Source organism: Peromyscus maniculatus, chromosome 7 (genome assembly GCF_049852395.1).
Source record: "Peromyscus maniculatus bairdii isolate BWxNUB_F1_BW_parent chromosome 7, HU_Pman_BW_mat_3.1, whole genome shotgun sequence".
In the NCBI taxonomy this organism is placed as follows: domain Eukaryota; kingdom Metazoa; phylum Chordata; class Mammalia; order Rodentia; family Cricetidae; genus Peromyscus; species Peromyscus maniculatus.
In genome coordinates this window covers 18,235,820-18,261,063 of record NC_134858.1, presented here as the reverse complement: position 1 = coordinate 18,261,063, position 25,244 = coordinate 18,235,820, and the positions used below count along the sequence as shown (strand labels likewise).

The 25,244-nt window shown below is 43.3% G+C and overlaps 1 protein-coding gene across 1 annotated transcript; it reads left to right on the top strand.

Annotated features, from left to right (window-relative positions):
- The first annotated feature begins 1,076 nt into the window (after positions 1–1,076).
- Positions 1,077–25,244, top strand: LOC102919913 (uncharacterized). Its single transcript, XM_006982378.4, has 5 exons — positions 1,077–1,340; positions 4,615–4,741; positions 18,181–18,273; positions 21,214–21,317; positions 22,817–25,244. Exons 1-5 carry the CDS (start codon positions 1,338–1,340, stop codon positions 24,227–24,229), a joined length of 1,740 nt encoding a protein of 579 aa, XP_006982440.3. The 5' UTR covers positions 1,077–1,337; the 3' UTR covers positions 24,230–25,244.

The following is a 25,244-nucleotide window of genomic DNA, read 5'->3' as shown; positions in this document are numbered from 1 at the left end:
AAGTGAAATGTTTTCACTTATAGTCTATCTACCAAGAATCATTAAGACTTAAAACACTTAACACTCGGTCATTTATAGTATTGAACTGTAGAGGTGCCCCAAAACAGCTTGACCACACAGCTGCCATGACAGGCTTAGAGGCCCAGACACAGCTTCTGGCAGGCAACACCTGGACCCAGGAAGAGCCATAAGCTGACCCGGCCAGTGGGGCCTGCATCTAAGGGGAAATACCTGACATTCCAAATATTCCCTGTACCCTAGACAAACGTCAGTCAATCGGGGTCCTGAACCCTGGAAATCCCCTCACCCCAACCTCTGCTATAATAAAAAATAAAAATAAAAAAAATCCTACCCTGCCTGGACTCTGTGATCTCTGCTCTCACCACTGCGTAGGACAGACAGAGACCAAGCTCAGGGCTTGAAGATAATAATGGCTTTTACATGTGGTATTTGGTCTCCACGGTAGTCTTTTGGGGGTCCCCGCGGTCTGGGCATAACAGAACAATGTTGTATGTGCTTAAACTTTATCTCAAAGTATGTTTATTTCATACTATATGGATGTCTATTTTTATGAATCATAAAGACTTTTATAAAGACATCCTCAACCAGCCTGCCTCCATCTTGGGCTTAGAAGCCATCTTATAGTAAAGACAAACTAGGTTCATTCCTGTTTATGATCAAATCTGTTTCTCAAGGATTGAGCTGTGCCCCACCTGTCACCTTAACTACAAATGGTTCTGTACTGCCTGTTCCAGGAAACCAGGTGTATTCAAATCCGTGGGATTGACAGTGGCGTACCCCCTTAATCCCAGCGCTAGGAAGGCAGAGACAGGCAGATCTCTGTGAGTTCGTGGCCAGCCTGGTTTACATAGTAAGTTCCAGAACAGGCAGGGCTACATAGAATGACCCTATTTCAGAGAGGGGGGAATCTGGGGGAGTCACTATACTATTTCCATTTATAAATACATATTAGATAATATAACCTTCCGACAAGGTTCAATGTAATGCACTGTGGGGTCTGGTTTCTCTGCAGGAAGCCCTGCCTTTTTAAATTCCCCTATGGTTGGTGATGTTTACTGTTGCTTAGGGTCTGAGAAGGTGGGACGGGAAGCCGGGTCCCCGGGCCCGTGGTGACGAATGTCCAATCAAACACACCGGCCGGGGCAGGGCGGGCTTCCAGCCCTGCGCAGCCCCGGGTCTAAGCGCACCTGAGCCACCTGTCGCCATCTTGGGTCCTGTCCCGGTTCCGTCCCCGCTCACAAGTCCCGGGACGTGTCCCCGCGTGACACACCCCCTTCAGAACCACAGTGAGGACTCGGGGTGTCCGGAATCTGGAAATGGTGAGTCTGCGGCAGGTGGTCCCCAGGCCCGCGTCCTGCGGGCACCCCGGGCGTCCTGGGGCGTCCCGGTCCCTGCGCGGGGACTCTCCGCAGCTCTGGCCCTGAGCGTGCGTGGTGCTCGACGGAAGGGAAGCGATAACCCGTGTCTGGACCCTGACTAGCCTCTCATCCCTGTCCCCCTGGCTCCCGCCGTCCAATTCCCGAGACTCCATCCATATCTAGGGTTTGGGGTGTTCAACCTGGTGCCAGGATGATCTCCTCTCTGTCCCTGGGACGCCAGGCTCGATCTGTCTCCCAGGTACCTGGAACCCCATCTATTTGTGTTACGAGCTCTATCTCCCGGCTCCGGTGACCTTACGTGATCCCCCGTGGTAAAGTGCCCCTGGCCCGGGCATACCATGGGGGCCTGCCCGGCCACCCGCCTGCGTGTTGCTGCGTCTGGATAGGTGTCCAGGGGTGCCGCGGGGGTGGTGGGACCCACAGGATGGGCGCGGGGAGCATCGCTATGGTGTAATGCCTGGTGAGCAGATCAGGGACCATTACTACCAAAGAGCATGGAGTGGGTAGGCCTCTGGAGACTGGTTTTGCCAGACTGCTAAACCAAAGGTATTTGTTGTTGTTGTTGTTGTTATCGAGACAGGGTTTCTCTTTGTAGTTCTGGAGCCTGTCCTGGATCTCGCTCTATAGAGGAAATGGTGGCCTCGAACTCACAGAGATCTGCCTGCCTCTGCCTCCCGAGTGCTGGGATTAAAGGTGTGCGCCACCGCCACCGGCTAACCACAGGTATTTTTATCAGCCTCTCCTCCCTGAGGGCCAGCTCTCCAGTCCAGGCTTTCACATACTCCCTCACCTTGTGCCTGGGTAAACTAAGCCAGGGCTTGCGTTTCTGCCCCTCTGATTTTCTGTGATCTGTTTTCTGAATCTTTGTGATCAGCTGTGTGCTGATCTGAATCCTGACATTCGAGTGTCACTTGGCTTTGTCTCTTGTCAGGAGGCCGGCCATCCTACCCTAGGTTCTCTGGGTCTCTCACAGTCTCTTCCTCACAAGGGCATTTTCTTGAGGTTGTGAGGCTGCTAAAGATTGTAATCCTGATTTCCACCTCTTTTTGGTTTTTCCAGACAGGGTTTCTCTGTGTAGTTTTGGTGCCTGTCCTGGAACTCTCTCTGTAGAGCAGGCTGGCCTCGAACTCACAGAGATCCACCTGGCTCTGCCTCTCGAGTGCTGGGATTAAAGGTGTGCGCCACCACTGCCTGGCTTGATTCTCACCTCTTTTACTGGGTAACTTGACTAGACGCTTAGCCATTTCGAGTCATATATGCATGTGTGGCACATGATAGGTAAGTGTCTGCCACCGAGGCTGCATGCTGGCTCATTCTGAAATTCTTTTCTGTGCCAAAACCCATGACCGTGGCTTCACCTGGGTAGAATTCTCTGAAGAAACAAAAACAAACAAAAAACCAAACTGCTTGGGGTAGGAGAGACAGAGAAGGCGGAGCTTAGGCCTTGGAACCCAGTGAGGACCTCAAGGGAGGAAGAAAAGGAAGTCAGGAGTTAGGCCTACCCTGTAGCAGTCTCCGTTCCTAGGATGTTCTCCAGCGCCTGGAATGGAGACTATGGAACCAAGACGGCCTGCTCTCTCCTGCCTCACTTTTTCCCCACAGGCCCTCTCTTTATTCCCGAGCCTTCCAAATGTGCGGAGAGCAGGGTTTCACACCCAGAACCCTGACGAACCCCATCAGTTCCTCCGAGTTCTGGCAACCAATAGCTAAAATCCAACCTCCATGCAAGCATCCCCTGTATCAACTTCTCCGTTCCACAGCCAGATCAGCTCTTTATTCATCATGATATATTCAAATGGACAATATTTTGTCATTTTCTGAGTCCTGGAGCAATGATATTTTTAAGAATGAAATTCTGACTGTAAACCCGAGAAGATTCACTTGACCCCCTGAAAACCATGTTTGTGCCTTTCCTCTCTAGTCTAGACTCAGACACAGAATCAGCGTGCCTGTGGATGGAGTTGACCCTTAGAAGTCGCACAGGGTGGTCTGTTCCCGTTCCAAACTCTGCACTTCCTGGCCCCAAGTGTCAGAAAGGCCTGACATAAATGCCCAAGTGGCCCTGCCTCTGCTCTCTTGGGTGCCTAGTGAAAAGCCCCTGGTTACTTCAACAGCTGCCTGAGGTGGGGATGGAGCCCCAAAGAGGGTCAGCTGGGTTCCCTCCAGCTGGGAAGAATGTCCTTCTGTGCCCCATCTAAGAAGCACTTCCATTTCCCATGATTGACCTGTGTCACGGTGAACACATGTGGGAAGCCATCTGCCTCCTGTGTAGTCCTGGTGAGCATAGTACTCACGCAGAGTGGGCTAGCCTCAAACTCACAGAAATCTGCCTGCTTCTTCCTCTGCCTCCCCAGTGCTGGAATAAAAGGCATGGACCACCACACCCAGCTAAAAGTCTTGTTTTTGTTTTTTGAGACAGGTTCTTATGTTCTCCAGTTTATGTAGCTGAGAGTGACCTTGGTCTTCTAATGCTCATCCATTAAGCCATTTTTTGACATCCAGATTTCAGGTCCTTCAGATCCATCCCAGGAGTAGTGACTGCTGGGTCCTTTGGTAGTTCTCTGTTTAAGTTTTCAAAGAACTGCAATGTCAATTTATAAAATGGTTTTACTAATTTTCTTTCATATTAAGAGCAGAATACAAGGATTCCTTTGGCATGCCCGTTTCCTGTCAGCACTTGTAATTTTTTTTTTTTTATAACTGTTTTTATAATTTAGAGTGCAGGCATCCTGCTATTTAATGCATTCGCTATCTGGTGAGAGTCTTAGAATTCAGGCTGTCAAGAGCCACTGGAGGAGGGCTCTCAAGTGCTGTCGGTGAATGGACAGAGTTCTATGTTCTTCTCCCTTCTAACTACCCCGGAAGTAGTTCCATTTCCTGTGTTCTCAGATCCAGGGAGACTTGCTGGTGCCCAGATGCCTTTGTTTTTCTGTATTCAATGAACTGAGGTCCTCGGCACCTGGGCCGACTGGAAGATTGCGGAGGACTGGGCGCCTTCATCTGGGGAATCACAGGTGGAGCTGTCTGTGTGCAGTCCATTGGAACACTCTGACCATGTTTCCTGAAATCCTGATATTAACAGATGTTTGGATATTTTTCTTTCTCCCATGAAACAAATCAAATGTCACCTTCTATGAGACCCAGACACAGAACAGAATGAAGCCCACCTCCTGTTTCAAAAGCTGAAGACTTGAGTTGAAATGTGTCATTACAGGAGCTGGTGTCCTTTGAGGACGTAGCCGTGGACTTCACCTGGGAGGAGTGGCAGGAGCTGGATGCTGCCCAGAGGACCCTCTACAAGGACGTGATGCTGGAGAACTACAGCAGCCTGGTGTCCCTGGGTGAGTGGCTCCTCTAGAGAGCTCAGAAACAATTGCTTTCTTTTTTCAGTTGGTAAGGTAGGAGTCATTGCTAATTTTAATACTAATTCTATATTACACATTTTGGTAGACACATTGTAACAGCACGCATGTTTTTGAGAACAGCAGTTTTACAGTGCACTTACGTCATTTCTAATGAACATGAGAGTAAGTTTATCAGCTTGGGCATTGCTTCTTTCTCTTGTGGACATTTGGAATTCATCTGATAAATATTTTGAAGGGTTTAATTGTTTTTGATCATATTTGCCATTTTGTAGAACATAAGTTACTCATCACGTCCATACACATCCCAGCAAATACCATTCATCATTTCCCCATCCCCAACATGCATTTCTCCATACTCAAGAGAAACACTGTTTTTAATCTCTACTTCTTCGCAATGACCTTTATCTTGGAGTTTGGATAACATAAAGGCATCTGTGTGCATGCGTGCGTGAACATGTGTGCCTGCACATTTCACTCATGTCGTTGACTTTTCTGGGAAACGTCCACTCACTACAAACATGGAACCCTACTGTTGGGGTTGTCGGGGTGTTCAGTGTCCTTACACGTTATGGACATCAATGTCTTGTTAAATGAGTCGTTTGACAGTGTTTTCTTCTTCTGTAAGTTGATTTCTTCTACTAATTGTTGCTTTTCTCTGTAGATGGTGTGGAGACTGATGTCTCGAGTGTTGATTCTCGCTTCTGTTCCCGTTCTCCACATGTATTAAAATGCTGATGCTGCCCGTATATTCTAGGAACTTCGTGGTTTTCATTCATTTCATTTTTAGTTGACTTCTTCGGTGGCAATGAAGCATCCATTACCTTTCTCTACTTAGCTGCTGGATGCCTCCGTTTCTTAGCACAATTTACACATGAGAACTTCCCTTGTGAATGGGAGTTCTCAAGACTTGTTGAAAATCTGTCGGTGATGATTAGTGGTCCATCGCACTCACAAAACACCCGAGACAGGCATTTTAAAAGGAGGAACGATCTGCTTTTGCTTGTGGTTTCATTTTTAGTTCATTTATTTTAGAGTTATAGGTGCATCATTATTTAAAAATCTGAACTACCTATTTAGCGGTTTCCACTAACTAGGGGAGCAAAGACCTTTCACAGGCTCGGTCTCTTTTGCTTGCTCGGCTGCTGTTCTTGTGTGGCTTGTGCCAGCTTGGCCCTTTTAGCTTCCTTGGCAGCCTGATAGTGGCTATCGCTAAGCTTTCTTTCCTCTTGGCCCCGACATCAGTGAGAGACCCGCCAGTGACGGCTGCGGGGATTTGACTGCATGGTGGACTCAACTTTTCCAACTGTCCTTTTTTGTGCTTTTTTTTTTTTTTTTTTAGAGAGAGAGGACAGCGTAACTTATCTGGCCAGAAATTTCTCAGAAAGGAACTCGGGGTTGCATTTTGCACTAAGAGACACGAGAGCCTTTCCTTGGGTCCCGGTGTGCTGTGGTAGATTTTGGGCTAGTTGAAAGACGGCGAGGAGCTTGGAAGAACACTGGGGCAGCATATGACGCTGCAAAAACTGCTCACTCCACTGCAGCCAGGAAGTAGAGTGGAGCTGATATCCCTCGTAGGGTGGTTCCCCATGACATCATTTCCTACCAATGGATTCTCTCCACTAACGTCTCCAGAAAATGGAGACCAAGTCTTTAACACCCGGTCTTTGGAGGACATTTTAGGTCCAAAGCATGATGCTAACTCTGCAAGGTTCTCTATTTAGACAGCCTATTGTGTTCCATCTGCTTACATGGCCCTCTTTATACCAGGACCTCGTCCTTGTGGTCCCTGTCTTTGTGCAGCACTTGGAAGGCTGGCATTGCAAGGACTTTAAGTTTGTGAAAAAGGTTGTTTTCACAGTTAGTCTTTGGTCCTTAGTGTGTGTTGTCTGAGACATTAAGATATTGTTTAGGACATCCTTTTCTATTCTCTGAAGATTATCATTGGAATTAAGATGATGATTTTAGTGACTCTGTAATTACTTGAAGTAATATAGCTGTTGAACAATTTTTTCTTTAATGTTTGTTTATTGTTTCGTGGTTTTGTGAGACAGATTTCACTGTTTCCCAGGATGTCCTTAAATTTAGCATGTAGCCCAAGCTGGCCTCACAGCATGTCTCTTACCTTAGTGTTCTGGATCCTGGAGTCTTCACATTGTTTCAAGGGATTGCGTCATCTTTAGCTTATTTTTCTCAACATCTTTGTACTTCAATTACTTACCTTTTACTTGGTTAGTGAATTTTTTAAAATAGGCCAGGGTTATAGCCCAGGGGTAAAAGACTTCCTTGCATGTCTAAGATCCTGTATCCAATCCCCAGAATGGTAAAAGATACAGATAAATAAACAACAAAGTTACTGGAACTTTTAAAAAGTGGTGTTTCTTTCTTTCTTTTTTTTTCTTTTTTCCTTTTTCTTTTCTTTTTTTTTTTTTTTTTTTTTTTGGTTTCTCGAGACAAGGTTTCTCTGTATAACTTTGCGCCTTTCCTGGCTCTCACTCTGTAGACCAGGCTGGCCTCGAACTCACAGAGATCCTCCTGCCTCTGCCTCCAGAGTGCTGGGGTTAAAGGCATGCACCACCAATGCCCGGCTCTTCCTTTCTTTTTTAAACAGAATCTTACTTTGCAACCCTGGCTGGCCTGGAACTTACTGTATACACCAGGCTAGCTTCAAACTCGTAGAGATGCTCCTGCCTCTGGTTCTGAAGTGCTGAGAGTGAAGGTATGCACCTCCACTGCAGGCGAAGAAACTTTCAGTGTTTTCAGGGGCCACTCTGAACGGGGTTGAGCTCTGAACTTCTCTGCAGTTTTGTTCTTTGTGCACAGAGAAGACGTGGCTTTCGTTGTTTTACAATTGTGTTTTGTAGCCTGAGTTGCTTTGTCATTGTATACATACTACACACATTTTTTTGAGCCCTTAATTTTTACTTAAAGTAACATAATTTGCTCTCTAAATGTGGACACTTTTTGTGTTCTCCTTTCTTCCTTCCTTTCTTTCTTTCTTTCTTTCTTTCTTTCTTTCTTTCTTTCTTTCTTTCTTTCTTTCTTTCTTTCTTTCTTGTTGTTGTTTTTCAAGACAGGGTTTCTCTGTGTAGCTTTGTGCCTTTCCTGGAACTCACTCGGTAGCCCAGGCTGGCCTCGAACTCACAGAGATCCACCTGGCTCTACCTCCAGAGTGCTGGGATTAAAGGCGTGCGCCACCACTGCCCGGCTTTGTGTTCTCCTTTCTACATTAATTTTTTTTTTATGTGTATGTTTTGCCTGCATGCATGCCTGGTGTTTGAAGGGCCAGAGGAGGGCACTGGACCCCCTGGAACTGGAGTCGTAGATGGACTCAAGTGCCCTTAACCACTGAGCCATCTCCACAGCTCCCACTTTGTCTCGTTAGAGACCTCAATGCTGACTGGAAAATAGTGGTGAAAGAGCACATCTTTGTCATGTTCAGGACCTTAGAGGAAATGATTTCATGCTTTCTCCATTCCTTATGCTGTAGGCTATGCATTTGTTGTATATAATTTGTGTGGAAATAGTCATATTAATACATTGAGGTTTTATGTGAAGATGGGATGTTATTATTATTGTTGTTGTTAGTTGTTTGTTTGTTTGTTTTCCAAGATAGGATTTCTCTGTGTAGCCCTGGCTGTCCCGACTCACTCTGTAGCCCAGGCTGGCCTTGAACTCACAGAGATCCGCCTGCCTCTGCCTCCTGGGTGCTGGAATTAAAGGCGTGTGCCACCACCGCCCTTTGTGCAGCTATTGTGGCATTCATATGGTTGTTTATAGTTCAGTGTGAGAATGTGATGACTTAAACTTGTGAATTTCCGTATAGTGCATGTGCTATGGTGTGGTAGCCACCAGAGAAGGCTGCTTGGACATGGGCTTAAACCAACAGGAAGTCTTTATTAGCTGGCCACAACTACACTGGGTGCTCAGGATCCCAGTGTAGCCCCAAGCCTTTCTCAAGGTGAGCTTTTAAGCACAAAAGCCATGTTCTGGGTTGATATACTTCAGTTAATAAAACAGTTAGCCAGAAACAGAACTGCAGAAGCCAACAAGCAAGGTTAGTGCTTTAGAGACTTTCCCAGAACTACGGACTTGATGGAGTAGGCCTTTGTTTTAGTTTTGGCTGGTGCTGTGTGTGTGCTGCATTTTATGGCCTGAATGGTACTGGGATCATAGAGTCAGTTGTACTGAGGTCTGGGGGCCTGTTATCAGGATCCCTGGGATGAATCACACATGATCCTTTTTATTAATGTTTTTTTCTTTTGTTTTTGTTGTCATTGGTTTTGGAGGTGTTTGTTTGTTTGTTTGTGACAGAGTTCCTCAGTGTAGCCCTGGCTGTCCTGGAACTTGCTCTGTAGACCAGGCTGGCCTCAAACACAGAAATCCACCTGCTTATGCCTCCCAAATACTGGGATTAAGGAACATGCCATGACACTTGGCCATTTGTAATCTTTTTATGTGTTGTTTTTCTAGTTGTGTTGAGAATTTTTGCGCCTGTGTTCATTAGGAATACCACATCTGTAATTCGGTCGCCGTGTTCCTGGCTAGTTTGGAAAACATTGTGATGCCCACGTGCTGACACCTGAGAGCTTGGCTGTTCCTCCAGTGGTTCTTTGATGCGCAGCAGCGCCACTGCACAGTCCCCTGGGAATATTTAGAGTTCTGTTGTCTTGGAGTTTTGACAGTCACCGTACTGTGACAGAGTCATTGTTGGTCAGATCTATGGCTTCCTTTGAGCTTCCTGGACCTGGATGTGCTCATCTATCTCATGATATAAAAGTTTTTCACTGAATTGATATTGTAATGTCTTTTCCTTTTTCTTCTAGAATATTCATAAGGCATTTTTTTCCTTCTTTCTAATCAATGAGAGGGAGTTGGGAGCATATTACATGCCATGTGTATATACATAGAGGTCGGAGGCTAACTGTAGATTTGGGTCCTTGTCCTCCATCTTGAAATGGTGTTTCTTGTTGTTTGGGGGCTGCATATGTCAGTCTAGGTGGCCTGTGAGCTTGCTGGGGGGGTCTCTGTCTCCATGTCCTATCTCTCCACAGGGGCACTGGGATTACAGATGCATGTTCCAAGTCTCCAGTTCTGTTCGTTGTTGTTGGGTTTTTTTGGTTTTGTTTTGTTTTTTGCTTAGTGCTGTGTGTCTGAACTCAGATCCTCAGGCTTGCACAGCCCTTTAACCCACTGAATCATTTCCCCAGCCTCAGACATTGGCTTTCTCAGTCACTTCGGAATCTTTTTGAATTTGACCCCCCAGCCTCTGTTCATCACTTGAGTTCTTCTGTAAAGCTTTTGACTCATTCTCCCCCTCACACAAAATATATTTAATAAGCTTCTTATATAAAGTCAAACCAAATGCTTATCAATAATTCAAACTGACTTCTTGTTGTAGAATATTATTTTAAGATGTGTTACATTTGTTCATGCTGTGGAACATTTGTTTAATGATGCAAAGATGTGTTGCATTTGTTTAATTCCATGAAGTTGTGTTACTGTGCCTGTCTAAAACACCTGATTGGTCTAATAAAGTTCTGAACATCCAATAGCCTGACGAGAGAAAGGATAGGTGGGGTCAGCAGACAGAAAGAATAAATAGGAGGAGAAATCTAGGAGAAAAAGATGGAGAGAAGGAGGAAGATTCCAAGGACCAGCCACCAGCTACATAGCAAGCCACGGAGTAAGAAGTAAAAAAAAAAAAGGTATATACTATAAGGATAAAAGCCCAGAGGCAAAAGTTTAATTTAAGAAAAACTGGCTAGAAATAAGCCAAGCTAAGGCTAGGCATTGTAAGTAAGAATAAGACTCTATGTATTTATTTGGGAGCTGGGTGGCGGGCCCCCAAAAGAATCCAAGAGTGAAAAACAACCAATAACAACTTCTAACAGGGAGTGCTTGTATTTAGGGAAACTAAAACATATTTACATATTCATAATACATGTAAGTACAACTGAAGAGCTATGAAACACACAGAATTCTAGAGATTTACAGCAGCAGTTCCATAAATTTATCTGTAGTCAAGTGTTAGGTGCTAGTTGTGAGCAACTATTAAGCCAAAGGCAAGAGAAATTTACATAGTTTTTTGGGGGGTTGTTTTGTTTTTATTAAGAGATTTTTCTATTCATTTTACATACCAACCATAGATTCCCCTCTCCTCCCTCCCCTGCGCCCAGCCTTCCCCCCAACCCATCCCCTTTTCCCACCTCCTCCAAGGCATGACCCATGGGGAGTTAGCAGAGCCTGGTACATTCAGTTGAGGCAGGTCCAAGCCCCTCCTCCCTGCACCAAGGCTGCACAAAGTGTCATGCCATAGGCACTAGGCTCCAAAAAGCCGGCTCATGCACCAGGGATGGATCCTGATCCCACTGTCTGAGGGCCCCCTAAACAATTCAAGCTAAACAACTGTCTCGCCTATCCAGAGGGCCAAGTCTAGTACCATGGGGGCTCATCAGCTATTGGTCTACAGTTCATACATTTCCACTAGTTTGGCTGGTTGTCTCCATACATTTTTCCATCATGATCTCGATGTCCCTTGCTCATAGAATCCCTCCTCTCTCTCATCAGTTGTATTCCTGGAGCTTAGCCAGGCATCTCTGCATCTGCTTCCATCCAGTCACTGGATGAGGGCTCTGTGATGACAGGGTATTCAGCCATATGATCACCAGAGTTGGCCAGTTCAGGCACTATTGCCAGTAGTCTAAAGTGAGGTCATCCTTGTGGATTCCTGGGAACTTCCCTAGCACCTTGTTTCTCAATGTTCCCATGAAGTCTTCATTTATCATGGCATCTCTTTCCTTGCTCTCCCACTCTGTCCCTGTTCCAGCTCAAATCTCCCATTCCCCTATGCTCTCATCCCCCATCACTTGCCCTCCATTAACCCCCTCACCCCCAGGTTGCTCATGTAGATCTCATCTATTTTTCCTTTGCTGGGCAGTCCATGCATCCTTCCTAGGGTCCTCCCTGATAGCTAGCCTCTCTGGAGCTGTGGGTTGCAATCTGGTTATCCTTTGCTTTACATCTAGTATCCACTTATGAATAAGTACATACCATGTTTGTCCTTCTGAGTCTGGGTTACCTCACTCAGGATGATATTTTCTAGTTTCATCCATTTGCCTGAAAACCTCATGGTGTCATTGTTTTTCTCTGCTGAGTAGTACTCCATTATGTATATGTACCACATTTTCTTAATCCATTCTTCAGTTGACGGGCATCTAGGTTGTTTCCAGGTTCTGGTTATTACAAATAATGCTGCTGTGAACATAGCTGAGCATGTTTCCTTGTGGTATGATTAAGCATTCCTTGGGTATATGCCCAAGAGTGGTATAGCTGGGTCTTGAGAAGATTGATTCCCAATTTTCTGAGAAACTGCCATACTGATTTCCAAAGTGGCTGTACAAATTTGCACTTCCACCAACAGTGGAGGAGTGTTCCTCTTGCTCCACATCCTCTCCAACATAAGCTGTCTTCAGTGTTTTGATCTTAGCCATTCTGACAGGTGCAAGATGGTATCTCAGAGTTGTTTTGATTTGCATCTCCCTGATGACTAATAATGTTGAGCGTTTCCTTAAATGTCTTTTGGCCATTTGAGATTGTTCTGTTGAGAATTCTCTGTTTAGGTCTGTAGCCCATATTTTAATAGGACTGTTAGGTATTTGATGTCTTGTTTTTTGAATTCTTTATATATTTTGGAGATTGGCCCTTTGTCAGATGTAGGGTTGGTGAAGATCTTTTTCCATTCTGTAGGCTGTTGTTTGGTCTTATTGACCGTGTCCTTTGCCCTACAAAAGCTTCTCAGTTTCAAGAGGTCCCATTTATTAATTGTTGCTCTCAGTGTCTATGCTACTGGTGTTATATTTAGGAAGTGGTCTCCTGTGCCATTGTTTTCAAGACTACTTCCCACTTCCTCTTCTGTCAGGTTTAGTGTAACTGGATTTATGTTGAGGTCTTAGATCCACTTGGACTTGAGTTTGTGCATGGTGACAGATATGGATCTATTTGCAATCTTCTACATATTGACATCCAGTTATGTCAGCACCATTTGTTGAAGATGCTTTCTTTTTTCCATTCTACAGTTTTGGCTTCTTTGTCAAAAATCAAGCGTTCATACATGTGCAGATTAATGTTAGGGTCTTCAATTCGATTCCATTGGCCCACATGTCAGTTTTTACATCAGTGCCAAGCTGTTTTTATTACTATAGCTCTATAGTAGAGCTTGAAGTCAGGGATGGTGATGCCTCCAGAGTTTGCTTTATTGTATAGCATTCTTTTAGCTATCCTGGGTTTTTTGTTTTTCCATATGAAGTTGAGTATTGTTCTTTCCAGGTATGTAAAGAATTGTGTTGGGATTTTGATAGGGATTGCATTGAATCTGTAGATTGCTTTTGGTAAGATTGCTATTTTTTACTATGTTAATCCTACCTATCCATGAGCATGGGAGATATTTTCATTTTCTGATATCTTCTTCAATTTCTTTCTTCAGAGACTTTAAGTTCTTATCATACAGGTCTTTCACTTGCTTAGTTAGAGTTACCTACTCCAAGGTATTTTATATTATTTGTGGCTATTGTAAAGGGTAATGTTTCTCTATTTCTTCCTCAGCCCATTTGTCATTTGTATATAGGAGGGCTACTGATTTTTTTCAGTTAATCTTGAATGCTATCACATTACTGAAGGAGTTTATCAACTGTAGGAGTTCCCTGGTAGAATTTCTGGGGTCACTTATATACACTATCATATCATCTGCTAATAGTGAAGGTTTGACTTCTTCCTTTCCACTTTTGATCCCTTTGATCTCCTTTTGTTGTCTTATTGCTCCAGCTAGAACTTCAAGTACTACATTGAATAGATATGGGAAGAGTGGACAGCCTTGTCTTGTTCCTGATTTTAGTGGAATTGCTTTGAGTTTCTCTCCATTTAATTTGATGTTTACTGTTGGCTTGTTGTAAATTGCCTTTATTATGTTTAAGTATGTTCCTTATATTCCTGATCTCTCTAGGGAGATCTTTTCATTTTCTGATATTTTCTTCAATTTACTTCTTTAGAAACTTTAAGTTCTTATCATACAGGTGTTGGATTATCACGAAGTGGTGTTGGATTTTGTCAAAGGCTTTTTCAGCATCTAATGAGATGATCATGTGATTTTTTTCTTTCAGTTTGTTTATATGATGTATTACATTGACAAACTTTTATATGTTGAACCATCCTTGCATCCCTGGGATGAAACCTACTTAGTCATGATGGATAATTTTTTTGGTGTGTTCTTGGATTCGGTTTGCCAATATTTTATTGAGTATTTTTGCATCAATGTTCATGAGGGAGATTGGTCTGTAGTTCTCTTTCTTTGTTGCATCTTTGTGTGGTTTGGGTATCAGGGTAATTGTAGCCTCATCAAAAGAGTTTGGTAATGTTTCTTCTGTTTCTATTGTATGGAACAATTTGAATAGTATTGGAATTAGCTCTTTGAAAATCTGGTAGAATTCTGCGCTGAAATCATCTAGTCCTGGGCTTTTTTCGGTTGGGAGACTTTTAATGACTGTTTCTATTTCCTTAGGGGTTATTGGTTTATTTAAACAGTTTATCTGGTCTTGACTTAACTTTGGTATGTAGTACCTATCCAGAAAATTGTCAATTTCTTTCAGATTTTCCAATTTTGTGGAGTACAACCTGCTGATTCTCTGGATTTCCTCATTGTCTGTTGTTATGTCCCCCTTTTCATTTCTGATTTTGTTAATTTGGATGCTCTCTCTCTCTCTGCCTTTTGGTTAATTTGGCTAAGGGCTTGTTGATTTTCTCAAAGAACCAACTCTTTGTTTTATATTTTTCTTTTTGTTTCCATTTCATTGATTTCAGCTCTCAATTTGATAATAATTTCCTGGCATCTATTCCTCCAGGGAGACTTTGCTTCTTCCTGTTCTTGTGCTGTCAGGTGTGCTGTTAAGTCACTAGTGTGAGATTTCTCCAACTTCTTTATGTGGGCATTTAGTGCGATAAATTTTCCTCTTAGCACTGCTTTCATAGTGTCCCATAAGTTTGTGTATGTTGTACTTTCATTTTCATTGAATTCTAGAAAATCTTTAATTTCTTTCTTTATTTCTTCCTTGACCCATTGGTGATTCATTTGGGCATTATTCAGTTTCCATGAGATTGTAGGTTTTCTGTAGTTTTTGTTGTTGAGATCTAACTTTAAGCCATGGTGGTCCAATAGAATACAGGAGGTTATTCCAATTTTTTTGTATCTGTTGAGATTTGCTTTGTGGTCAGTTTTAGAGAAGGTTCCATGGGGTGCTGAGAAGAAGGTATATTCTTTTGTGGTAGGGTGGAATGTTATGTAAATATCTATTAAGTCCATTTGAGTCATAACTTCTGTTAGGTTCCTTATTACTCTGTTAACTTTCTGTCTGGCAGACCTGTCTGGTGGTGAGAGTTGGGTGTTGAAGTCGTCCACTACTAGTGTATGGGTTTTGATGTGCAATTTAAGCTTTAGTAAGGTTTCTTTTACAAATGTGAATGTCCTTGTATTTGAGGCATAGATGTTCAGAACTGGGACTTCATCTTTGTGGGTTTTCCCTGTGATAAGTATGTAATGTCCTTCCCAATCTCTTTTGATAGATTTTAGTTTGAAGTCTATTTTATTAGATATTAGAATAGCTACACCAGCTTGCTTCTTAAGTCCATTTGATTGAAAAGTTTTTTTCCCAGCCTTTTACTCTGAGGTAGCATCTGTCTTTGAAGTATGTTTCTTGTATGCAGCAGAAGGATGGATCCCGTTTTCATATCCATTCTGTTAGCTTGTGTCTTTTTATAGGTGAATTGAGATCATTGATATTAATGGATATTAATGACCAGTGATTGTTAATTCCTGTTATTTTTTGGTGGTAGTGTTGTGTGTTTCTCTTCTTTGCTATTTGTTGGTGTTGGATTATCTATTGCCTGAGTTTTTGTGGGTGCATCTAACTTCCTTAGGTTGGATTTTTCCTTCTAGTGCTTCTGTAGGGCTGGGTTTGTGACTAGGTACTGTTTAAATCTGCTTTTATCATGGAATGTTTTGTTTACTCCGTCTATGGCAATTGAGAGTTTTGCTGGATACAATAGTCTGGGCTGGCATCCATGGTCTCTTAGTGTTTGCATAACATCTGTCCAGGACCTTCTGACTTTCAGAGTCTCCATTGAGAAATTGGGTGTTATTCTGATGGGTTTACCTTTATATGTTACTTGGCCTTTTCCCCTTGGATCCAGTCTGTTTGGTGTTCTGTAAACTTCTTGTATCTAAATTCTACCATGTGGCTCATGGCTTCTTACTTCCTTTTCTACACATCCTGCTTCCTCTGTGTCTGTCTTGAAACTCCTGATACTCCACCCTTCTTCCCAGATCCTCCTACTCTGGCCCACGTAATCTCTTCCTGCCCAGCTATAGGCCAGTCGGCTCTTTATTAACCAATGAGAGTAATACATATTTATGCTGTACAAAGATTGTTCCACCACACAGTCTGGTGGAAGATGCTGTGCTATATGGTCAAAAGCCTGCACTGTGTCTCACCAGAGCCTTCATAACTGTAGTTATGCACTCTGGCTCAAAGTAAGGAAGTAGTGTTAGCAACAGTGTTAGCCACATGCCTTCCCATAGCAGCTCGGGCCTTATGTTTAATGTATTCCTTAAAGGCATTCTCACCCTGCATCAAAGATGTTCCTTACACTGGAAGGAGGGGAGAAGATGACCACATACATCATATAAAAGCTCATCACAATAAAGGTTCCAAGTTCTATTTTGTATTTTGAACCTACCCATAGTAATGTTCTGTAGAAGTAACCGTCTTATTCAATAAGAAACACAGAACCAATGCAAAGAAGAAAGCCAAGAGGTCAGAGCTAAGAGCTAAAAACCTTACCCTTTTTCTCGCGGTGGTCCTACCTCTCCAAAAGAGACCTACTTCCTGTCTGTTTGTCTTTATAAAGACTTTCTGTTCTGCCTTCTCATTGGTTATAAACCCAACCACATGACTGCCTTGTCACTGCCTGTCTGTACAGACCTCCAGGTCTTCTATGGTTGGTATTGAGATTAAAGGCGTGTGTCTCCAATGCTGGCTGTATCCTTGAACACACAGAGATCTACCTACCTCTTCCTACCAAGTGCTGGGATTAAAGGCATGCACCACAACCACCCAGCTTCTGCAATGGCTTGCTATTAGCTCTGACCCCCAGACAATTTTATTTATTAACATACAAATCACATTTTAGTACAAATAAAATATCACCATAATGTTCAAACCATTTCATTCCACAAAGTGCTCCACACGACCGTAAGCAACTTTTAAAAACAATCTACACATGTTTTTGCCCCCTTCCTTTCCCTAAACACAAGAGAGGTGTGCTCCCTGAGAAGTAGACGAGTGCTGTTGGCTGTCTAGTGTCTGGTTGTGATGATGTCTCTCCTTGCTGTACCTCTTTTCATCGAGAATATTCAAAGCGGTTTCCTACACACTGCATTTGGAGGGGTATGCCATGTTGGCTCCTTAAATTAAAGAAAAATGTTGATAACAAAATATATGTAAAATTAGACTTATAGAAAGCTGCCTTTATTAATCAAAGTACTTGTTTGCAGTCATTTATTTGAAAATATCTTAAAAGTTCTCACAAAACTTGGATTTTAGTTTCATAAAGTTAACTTAAAAACTTACTGCTGTGCCGCTGGGCAACTCCTACAGTCTCTCTTGCGCTCCTCCAACTCCACGAGAAGAGCCTGTGTATAGGCCTCATACATCTTAGCACTCTGCCCCGGGCCTTTCATGAGGAGCAACTGTGGTACTTCCTGGCGTCCGGCTCAGCCAGCAGTGGAGCTCCCACTTTAGAAGGTGTTTGTATTTCACAGGGGCTCAGGCAGAAGCCTGAAGCCAGTCAAGAATTTCTGCAGTGTGGTAAGGCTTTGCAGGGACTAGAAGGGACTGAATTCTTTCCATTTGCTGTGCCTAGTATATGATCAGAGGAAGCTGACCATACTGAGGTGCACTGGAAAAATTGGGGTGCCTGACTGAGTTCTTTTATTTGTGTGAGCTACATAATAGGCTTCAAATTCTGATGCCTCCACTCACTCCCACCCAGGAGGAAGTCCTCCTCAAGAGGATGGCCGCAACAAGTTGTGTTTGTGTTACGATCTATGTACTCTTTCTTCCTCTTCCAGTGTGTTGTCTCTAATTTCATTATGCTTTCTGATTATCGCTTCTGTTTTCTTCAAATCATCACTTCATGTGTAATGACTCTGAAGATAGTATTCCAGTCAACAAAGAAAGAGAGAGTAAACACTAGCAAGAGCGTCTAAATCATTGACCACAGCACCATTCATGAATCAGAGCTCTTTGTTGTCTTGCAGACCTGATTCAGCACTCTGCCATCATTTGTCTGTTATCTCACACTTACAGGACACTGTGTGAACAAACCTGAGCTGATCTTCAAGTTGGAGCAAGGACTTGGGCCATGGAATGTGGCAGAAGCCTCAGACAGGAACCTCCCAGGTCAGTGAATGCACATTGAGTAAGGAAGGTCAGCAAGCAGAAAGCTCATCAGTTATTGGCTACATTGAGCTTTTTCTATTGACTTTTTATCTAAATTCACTCCTGATGAAGAAAGTGTTCAATATTAACTTGGTAAGCCAGAATGCTCTAAGATGAAGGGAGACATTCAAACCATTCTTCAACAACACCCCTTAATGTAAGTCACCTCAACTTTCCAATCAAGGCTTACAAAAGCAAACTAAATCCTTAGAAACAGCTGCATTTGTTTGCTTTTAGAAGAAACCTTGCTAATGAAAACACAGACTTTACAGATAGACAATGATATTTGAAGCAAACTAATTGTGAAAGAAATCAAAACTAGGTTTTCTTATAATAGCTGAAGCATATGAGAAGCCTAAGGAAAGTCTGTTTATTTTGAAATCTTATAGACTATTTCATTTTTTTAAAAATATTTATTTATTTATTATGCATACAGTGTTCTGCCTGCATCCCTGCAGGCCAGAAGAGGGCACCAGATTTTATTACAGATGGTTGTAAACCATCATGTGGTTGCTGGGAATTGAACTCAGGACCTCTGGAAGAACAACCAGTACTTTTAACCTCTGAGCCATATCTCCAGCCCTAGACTATTTCATTATATAAATACATATGCCCTGAGCATTTGTGAGCCGATGTTTTTATAAATGACATGCCTCAAAGTGTCAGGTTATGTTAGTTAGTGTCAGTACCCCGTTCATGAAGGGATAGACTACACAGACAACCAAAAAGAACATGGGTGAGACTCTCTGTTCCTGCGCAAAGCGAAGCATTTCCTTTAGTATAAGCAACGACACAGGGTTTGCTCATTCTTTTTCTTCCTTCTGGTTAAAATAAAGTTTAAACTGAGTGGGCTAGCACACAGCTTCCATCTCAGCACTCTGAGCTTGAGGCTAGCCTCCTCTACATAGCAAGTTTCAGGCCAACCAGAGCTACATAGTGAGACCCTGTCTGAAACCTATGACAGAATTTCCTAGAAGCTGATGGGCTAGCTAGCCTGAGGTATGCAGTACAGAGGAAATAAGGAGAACCTGGCTCAGTGGGGTAGAAAAAAGAAATAACTGGAAATTTCTCCTCTGACTTCCAGTCACACACATATATATTATATTCATGCCTATATTCACCCCACCCCAAATAATAATAATAATTTTAAAAGTTAAAGGCTTACATACAATTTTCAATAATGTACATTCAGGAACTTTTTTTTTTTGTTTTTTGGTTTTTTGAGACTGGGTCTCTCTGTGTAACAGTCTTGGCTGTCCTGGAACTCACTCTATAGACCAGGCTGGCCTCAAACTCACAGAGATCCACCTGCCTCTCTCCCAAGTGCTGGTATTGCATGCACCAATACCACTTGGCTCATTCAGGAACTTTTTTATTTGGAAATGAAATATAGAATTACTATATGTGGCAGGTCTCCCTTGCCTGTCTATATGCATGGTGGAATTACGGTAAGGACAGAATACATAAACCTGTAGGCCCATGTTTACTGAGAAATTACTCACAATAACCACGGCATGGTAGGTATCACCCCTGTGCTCATCATTAGACTCAGGGAGGGTTGTCTACAAAAAGTGTGTTACTCAGCCATCAATAGGAATCAGGCCACAGTCTTAGAGACACGGGGATGGAAGGGCACCTTATCATGTTATGTGAAATAAGTTAGAGTTGAAATAGAAAATATGTATTTGGTATCATGCACTGAATATAGAACTAAAGTCAAGAAAGTAAAACCGGTGGCCTCAATAGAGTAATGAACTAGCTAAGAGGAAGAATGGGAGAGTGTCTTGTACAATTAATACATGGTAAGAAAAAAAAATACATGGTAAGTAAATTTTTAAAAGTTTGCATTTGAGGGTGTGGTGGTATATGCTTTTAATCCCAGCACTTGGGAGGCAGAAGCAAGTGGCCAGTCTGGTCTATATAGCAAGTTCTAGGACGGCTAGAGCCACCAAGTGAGACCCTGTCTTGGTATGTACAGATCTGTCATTCAAAATTGTCAGCTATGCACAGAAAAATGCACTGGTGTGAGAAAACTTCTGGTAGCTATTTGATTTTTATGAAGGTGTTCATTGTTATTTTAGAAGGTGAAGGAGATATGTAGAATATGCATTAAGGAGAGAATTTGGGAGAAGGTGTCTTCTACTTTTGGAGGAAGATGCTTTGCCTCATAAAACCCATGGGATATTCTATTGCTTTTATCCACTGTGAAGTAAACCTTTTAAACACATATATGTAAGAAGCTTTTTCCTAACATATATTCCTACTTAGGAGTGAGAACATTTGGCTATGCCTACTACATCCTATGTATAACTACTTAAAAATGAGCCTGTTTCGGGGGCTGGAGAGATGGCTCAGAGGTTGAGAACACCGACTGTTATTCCAGAGGTCCTGAGTTCATTTCCCAGCACCCACATGGTGGCTCACAATCATCTGTAATGAGATCTGGTGCCCTCTTCTGTGTACATAATAAATAAATAAATCTTTAAAAAAAAATGAGCCTGTTTCACATGTGAAAGGGGTGTGCTGCAGATGATATTATATGTATAATAATGCATATAATAATGTAATATATACGTATAATAAAATAATATCATAGAGAAGTGGAGCAGCCAGGCCGCAGCAGCTGAAAATGACCGTTGAAACTACAGCAGAGAAAGAGGTGAGTAGATCGCGTCTGTGCCTCCTCAGAAGAAACTGCGGCAGGAAGAGACGTGGCCTAGCCTACAGTGTGTGCTAACCCCATTTGTTGTACAATCCACGGAGTACTAAAATGTTTACACTCATTACTAGTCAATATCAGTTTACAACTTCTGTGAGGAAAAAAAGCCCACTTTATTTTAGAATTGCATAAAAAGACTATAATGTGATTCATGGATAGGGACATTTTTAATCTAATTTCAGGTCTTCCTATGTGGACTGCCCCGACTGTAACCAGCCAGGAACACCAGAATGTGCATTTGTGGCAAGTTGGAACTATCCAAACCAAGGCATCAAGTGAAAAGATTGTAAGTGAAACATTAAATCTGGGCACTTAACAATGTCAGTCTGACCCTAAAGAGGGGAACCTCTCATCCATAAGAATTTGATGTGAGGCTGGCAAGATGGCGCAGTTGGCGTAGCTGCCTTGGAAGCCTGAGACCTAAGTCCGTTCTCCATCACTCTTGTAAAAAGCTGAGAGGCAACGGGCAGCTGTTATCCCAGGGCTCGGGAGACTGAGAAAAAAGGGTACCTGGGACCTGTTGGACATCCTAACTCTTCAAATCAGCAAGCCCACCTTTAATGAGAGGCCCTTTCTCAAAATTAAGGTGGAGAGTAATTGGGAAAGGCATCTGATGTCAGCCTCTGGTCACCACCTACAAACACACACATGTGCACGTACACTTGCACATAGGCAGACACACTCACATGTGCACGTACACTTGCACATAGGCAGACACACTCACATGTGCATGCACACTTGCACATAGGCAGACACACTCACATGTGCATGTACACTTGCACATAGGCAGACACACTCACATGTGCACATACACTTGCACATAGGCAGACACACTCACGTGCATGTACACTTGCACATAGGCAGACACACTCACATGTGCATGCACACTTGCACATAGGCAGATACACTCACATGTGCACGTACACTTGCACATAGGCAGACACACATGTTCATGCACACTTGCACATAGGCAGACACACTCACATGTGCACGTACACTTGCACATAGGCAGACACACTCACATGTGCACGTACACTTGCACATAGGCAGACACACTCACATGTGCATGTACACTTGCACATAGGCAGACACACTCACATGTGTATGCACACTTGCACATAGGCAGACACACTCACATGTGTATGTACACTTGCACATAGGCAGACACACTCACATGTGCATGCACACTTGCACATAGGCAGGCACACTCACATGTGCATGCACACTTGCACATAGGCAGACACACTCACATGTGCATGTACACTTGCACATAGGCAGACACACATGCATAAACCTGTATGTCCTCCTATCTTGCCCACACCCACAGACACTTAACTCAGGTAAGAATGTACTGCTTCTCAATATTTGGCTTCTCAAATTGCAGGGTGGAGAATAACTCAAAAATTTTCATGCAGTTGGCAAACCTCTCTTGCATCCTGCACATCTTCTCCAATGCACAATGATCTTTAGGATATTTGACCAGGAATATCATTCCAAGCTAACTCAATGTGTTTGATAGTAAATTCAGTAAACATTAGAAATTCTTCTCGGTGACACTTGTATATGTAGCCCAACACATAGATCATGTGAAGTTATCTAACCACTATTAATATATTTTGGATTCTGTGCTATAAAAGTAAACTCAATAAATGACAAAATGCATATAAGTGTGAGAAATGTAAATGTGACTGTGGGAAATCATACCTCACGGAGCCTCAAGAGCATCAGCCAGGAAAAAGGCCTCCCTGTAGGTATAAGAAATATAACAAATGCTTTTATTTCAAGGCCGAGCTACAGGAGCAACAGAAGACCCATCAAGGGTCAAAATCCCGTGAAGCAGAAGCATGTAAGAAGAGAGTGTACCAGAGATCACAGTGTACTGGGGGTCCAGTATCTCACGTGTGTACAAAAGCTCTCCATTGGAAGTCGACTCTTGCTGAAGGGCAGAGGCTTCAGAAGGGGGAGATAAGCTGTGGGTGTGAGGAGTGCAGGAAAACCTTCTTCCAGAACTCACATGTTACAGTGTGTCAGAAAGCGCCCCCACACAGGAAGCTTTGTGAATGTACAGAATGCAGAAAGGCCTTCTTCTGCAACTCAGAGCTCACTAGTCCTCAGAGAATGCGTACAAGTGAGAAGACCAATGAATGTGCAGACTGGGGGAAGACCTTCTCCCCCAAGTCGTATCTCACTCAGCATCAGAAAATGCACACAGGTAAGAAGCCTTTTGAGTGTTCAGAATGTGGGAAAGCCTTCCGCACTAAGAGAAAACTTACTCTACATCAGATCATTCATACAGGCGAGAAGCCCTATGAGTGTACAAGATGCGGGAAGACCTTCTCCCTCAAGTCATACCTCACTCAGCATCAGAAAATTCACACAGGCAAGAAGCCTTATGCATGTGCAGAATGTGGGAAAGCCTTCTACCGATCAACACACCGTACTTTGCATCAGAGAACTCATACAAATGAGAAGCCCTATGAGTGTACAAAATGCCGGAAGTCCTTCTACTGCCGGGCACAGCTTACTCTGCATCAGCGGATTCATACAGGTGAGAAGCTTTTTAAGTGCATGGAATGTGGAAAGTCTTTCCACTATAAGTCACACCTAACTCGGCATCAGACAGTTCACACAGATGAGAAGAAGCCCTTTGAATGTAGAGAATGCGAGAAATCCTTCCACTCCAAGTCACGCCTCACTGAGCATCAAAGGTCTCACCCAGGTGAGAAGCTCTATGAATGTATGGAGTGTGGGAAATCGTTCTATCAGAAGGCCACACTCTTTCTACATCAGAGGAGTCATATCGGCGAGAAGACTTATGAGTGTCCAGACTGTGGGAAAGTTTTCTATTGCAAGTCACATCTCACTCTTCACCAGGTAATACATACAGATACATGCCCGTATGTGTGTACAGAATGTGGAAAGTATTTCTACTATAAGTCACAACTCATTGTGCATGGACGAACTCACACAGGTGAGAAGCCCTATGAATGTGGAGAATGTGGGAAAGCCTTCTCCCGCAAGCCATACCTCACCCGACATCAGCGTACTCACTCAGGTAAGAGCAATTTGAATGTAAAAAATGTGGAAAAGCTTTCTACCGAAAGTCAAAGCTCGATTAACGTCAGGGAACACAAGCACGTGGCAGGTATTTTGAAAGAAAAGAATGCAGGATTCCTTTCTACTTCAAGTCACAAGTAGCAACAGTGGACACCTCCGATGAGGAGCCCTGAGCATGGAATGAATGAGAGAACTTTATACGGAAAGTCATGGTAGAGAATGAATTTGAATAAGAATCCTGTGACTGCAAAGTGCAAAGTATTTCGTGCAAGTCGCAGTTCTGTGGCATCCGAGGATACAAGCCGCCCAGAAGCCCTATGGATGAGTGCAGTGAAGCTAGGTTTCCTCTAAGTCCCCACTCAGGGCACATCATTGCTCACATACGGACAGGAAGCCTTACAAACGTACAGTGAGGAAATGCATTCTCAAGCCACACGAGAGGCCACATGGATGAGAATGTAAGGAGTACTGGGATTTTTTATTGTTTACTGAAATCTAAAACTCAGGGATAAATATTAAAGAATAAATCTGAGAAATGCACAGAGTGGCTGGGAAATGATCCTCCCTTTCTACTTCCTCAGTCTAAGTGCATGCCACCCGTTGGCCCCACCCCTTCCTTCCTGGTCTCCCACTTTCTCCTCTTAGTCCACCACAGAGCTTGACAGCCCATTCTCGTCAGCTGAATGTGGACTTCCCTCGAAACTGAAGTTGGCTCCGTTGGTGGTGGTCTTAGAGCAATCCACACGGGCAGATCTCCCCCAGCAAAGGAGCCCAGAAAAACTTAGTACAACCGTTAGTCCTGACATGACAACAGAGAATGTAGGATTGTCAGAAGACTGAGAGATACAAGAAGGTGTGAGACTTAGAATAAATCCATCCTTACTAAGCATCAGTGGACACCTACAGGATCGGGACATCTGCCCGTGAGGAATTCTGTGTGTGAGAAAAGCCGTACGTGTTGAAGCCTAGGAATTTAAGGAATGAAGAGAAAATTTTATGAGATGATAGGAGCCAAGGTGGCCAAGGTGTTCATGGCTCCTGCAGTGGGCAGGCAAGTCTCTCCAGAACCTCCCCTCCCCCATACCAGATCGCAGCTGACAACCCACAGATGAGAGGCACTTTGACCCAGCCAGTGGTCCCTCCCACCCGCCCCATC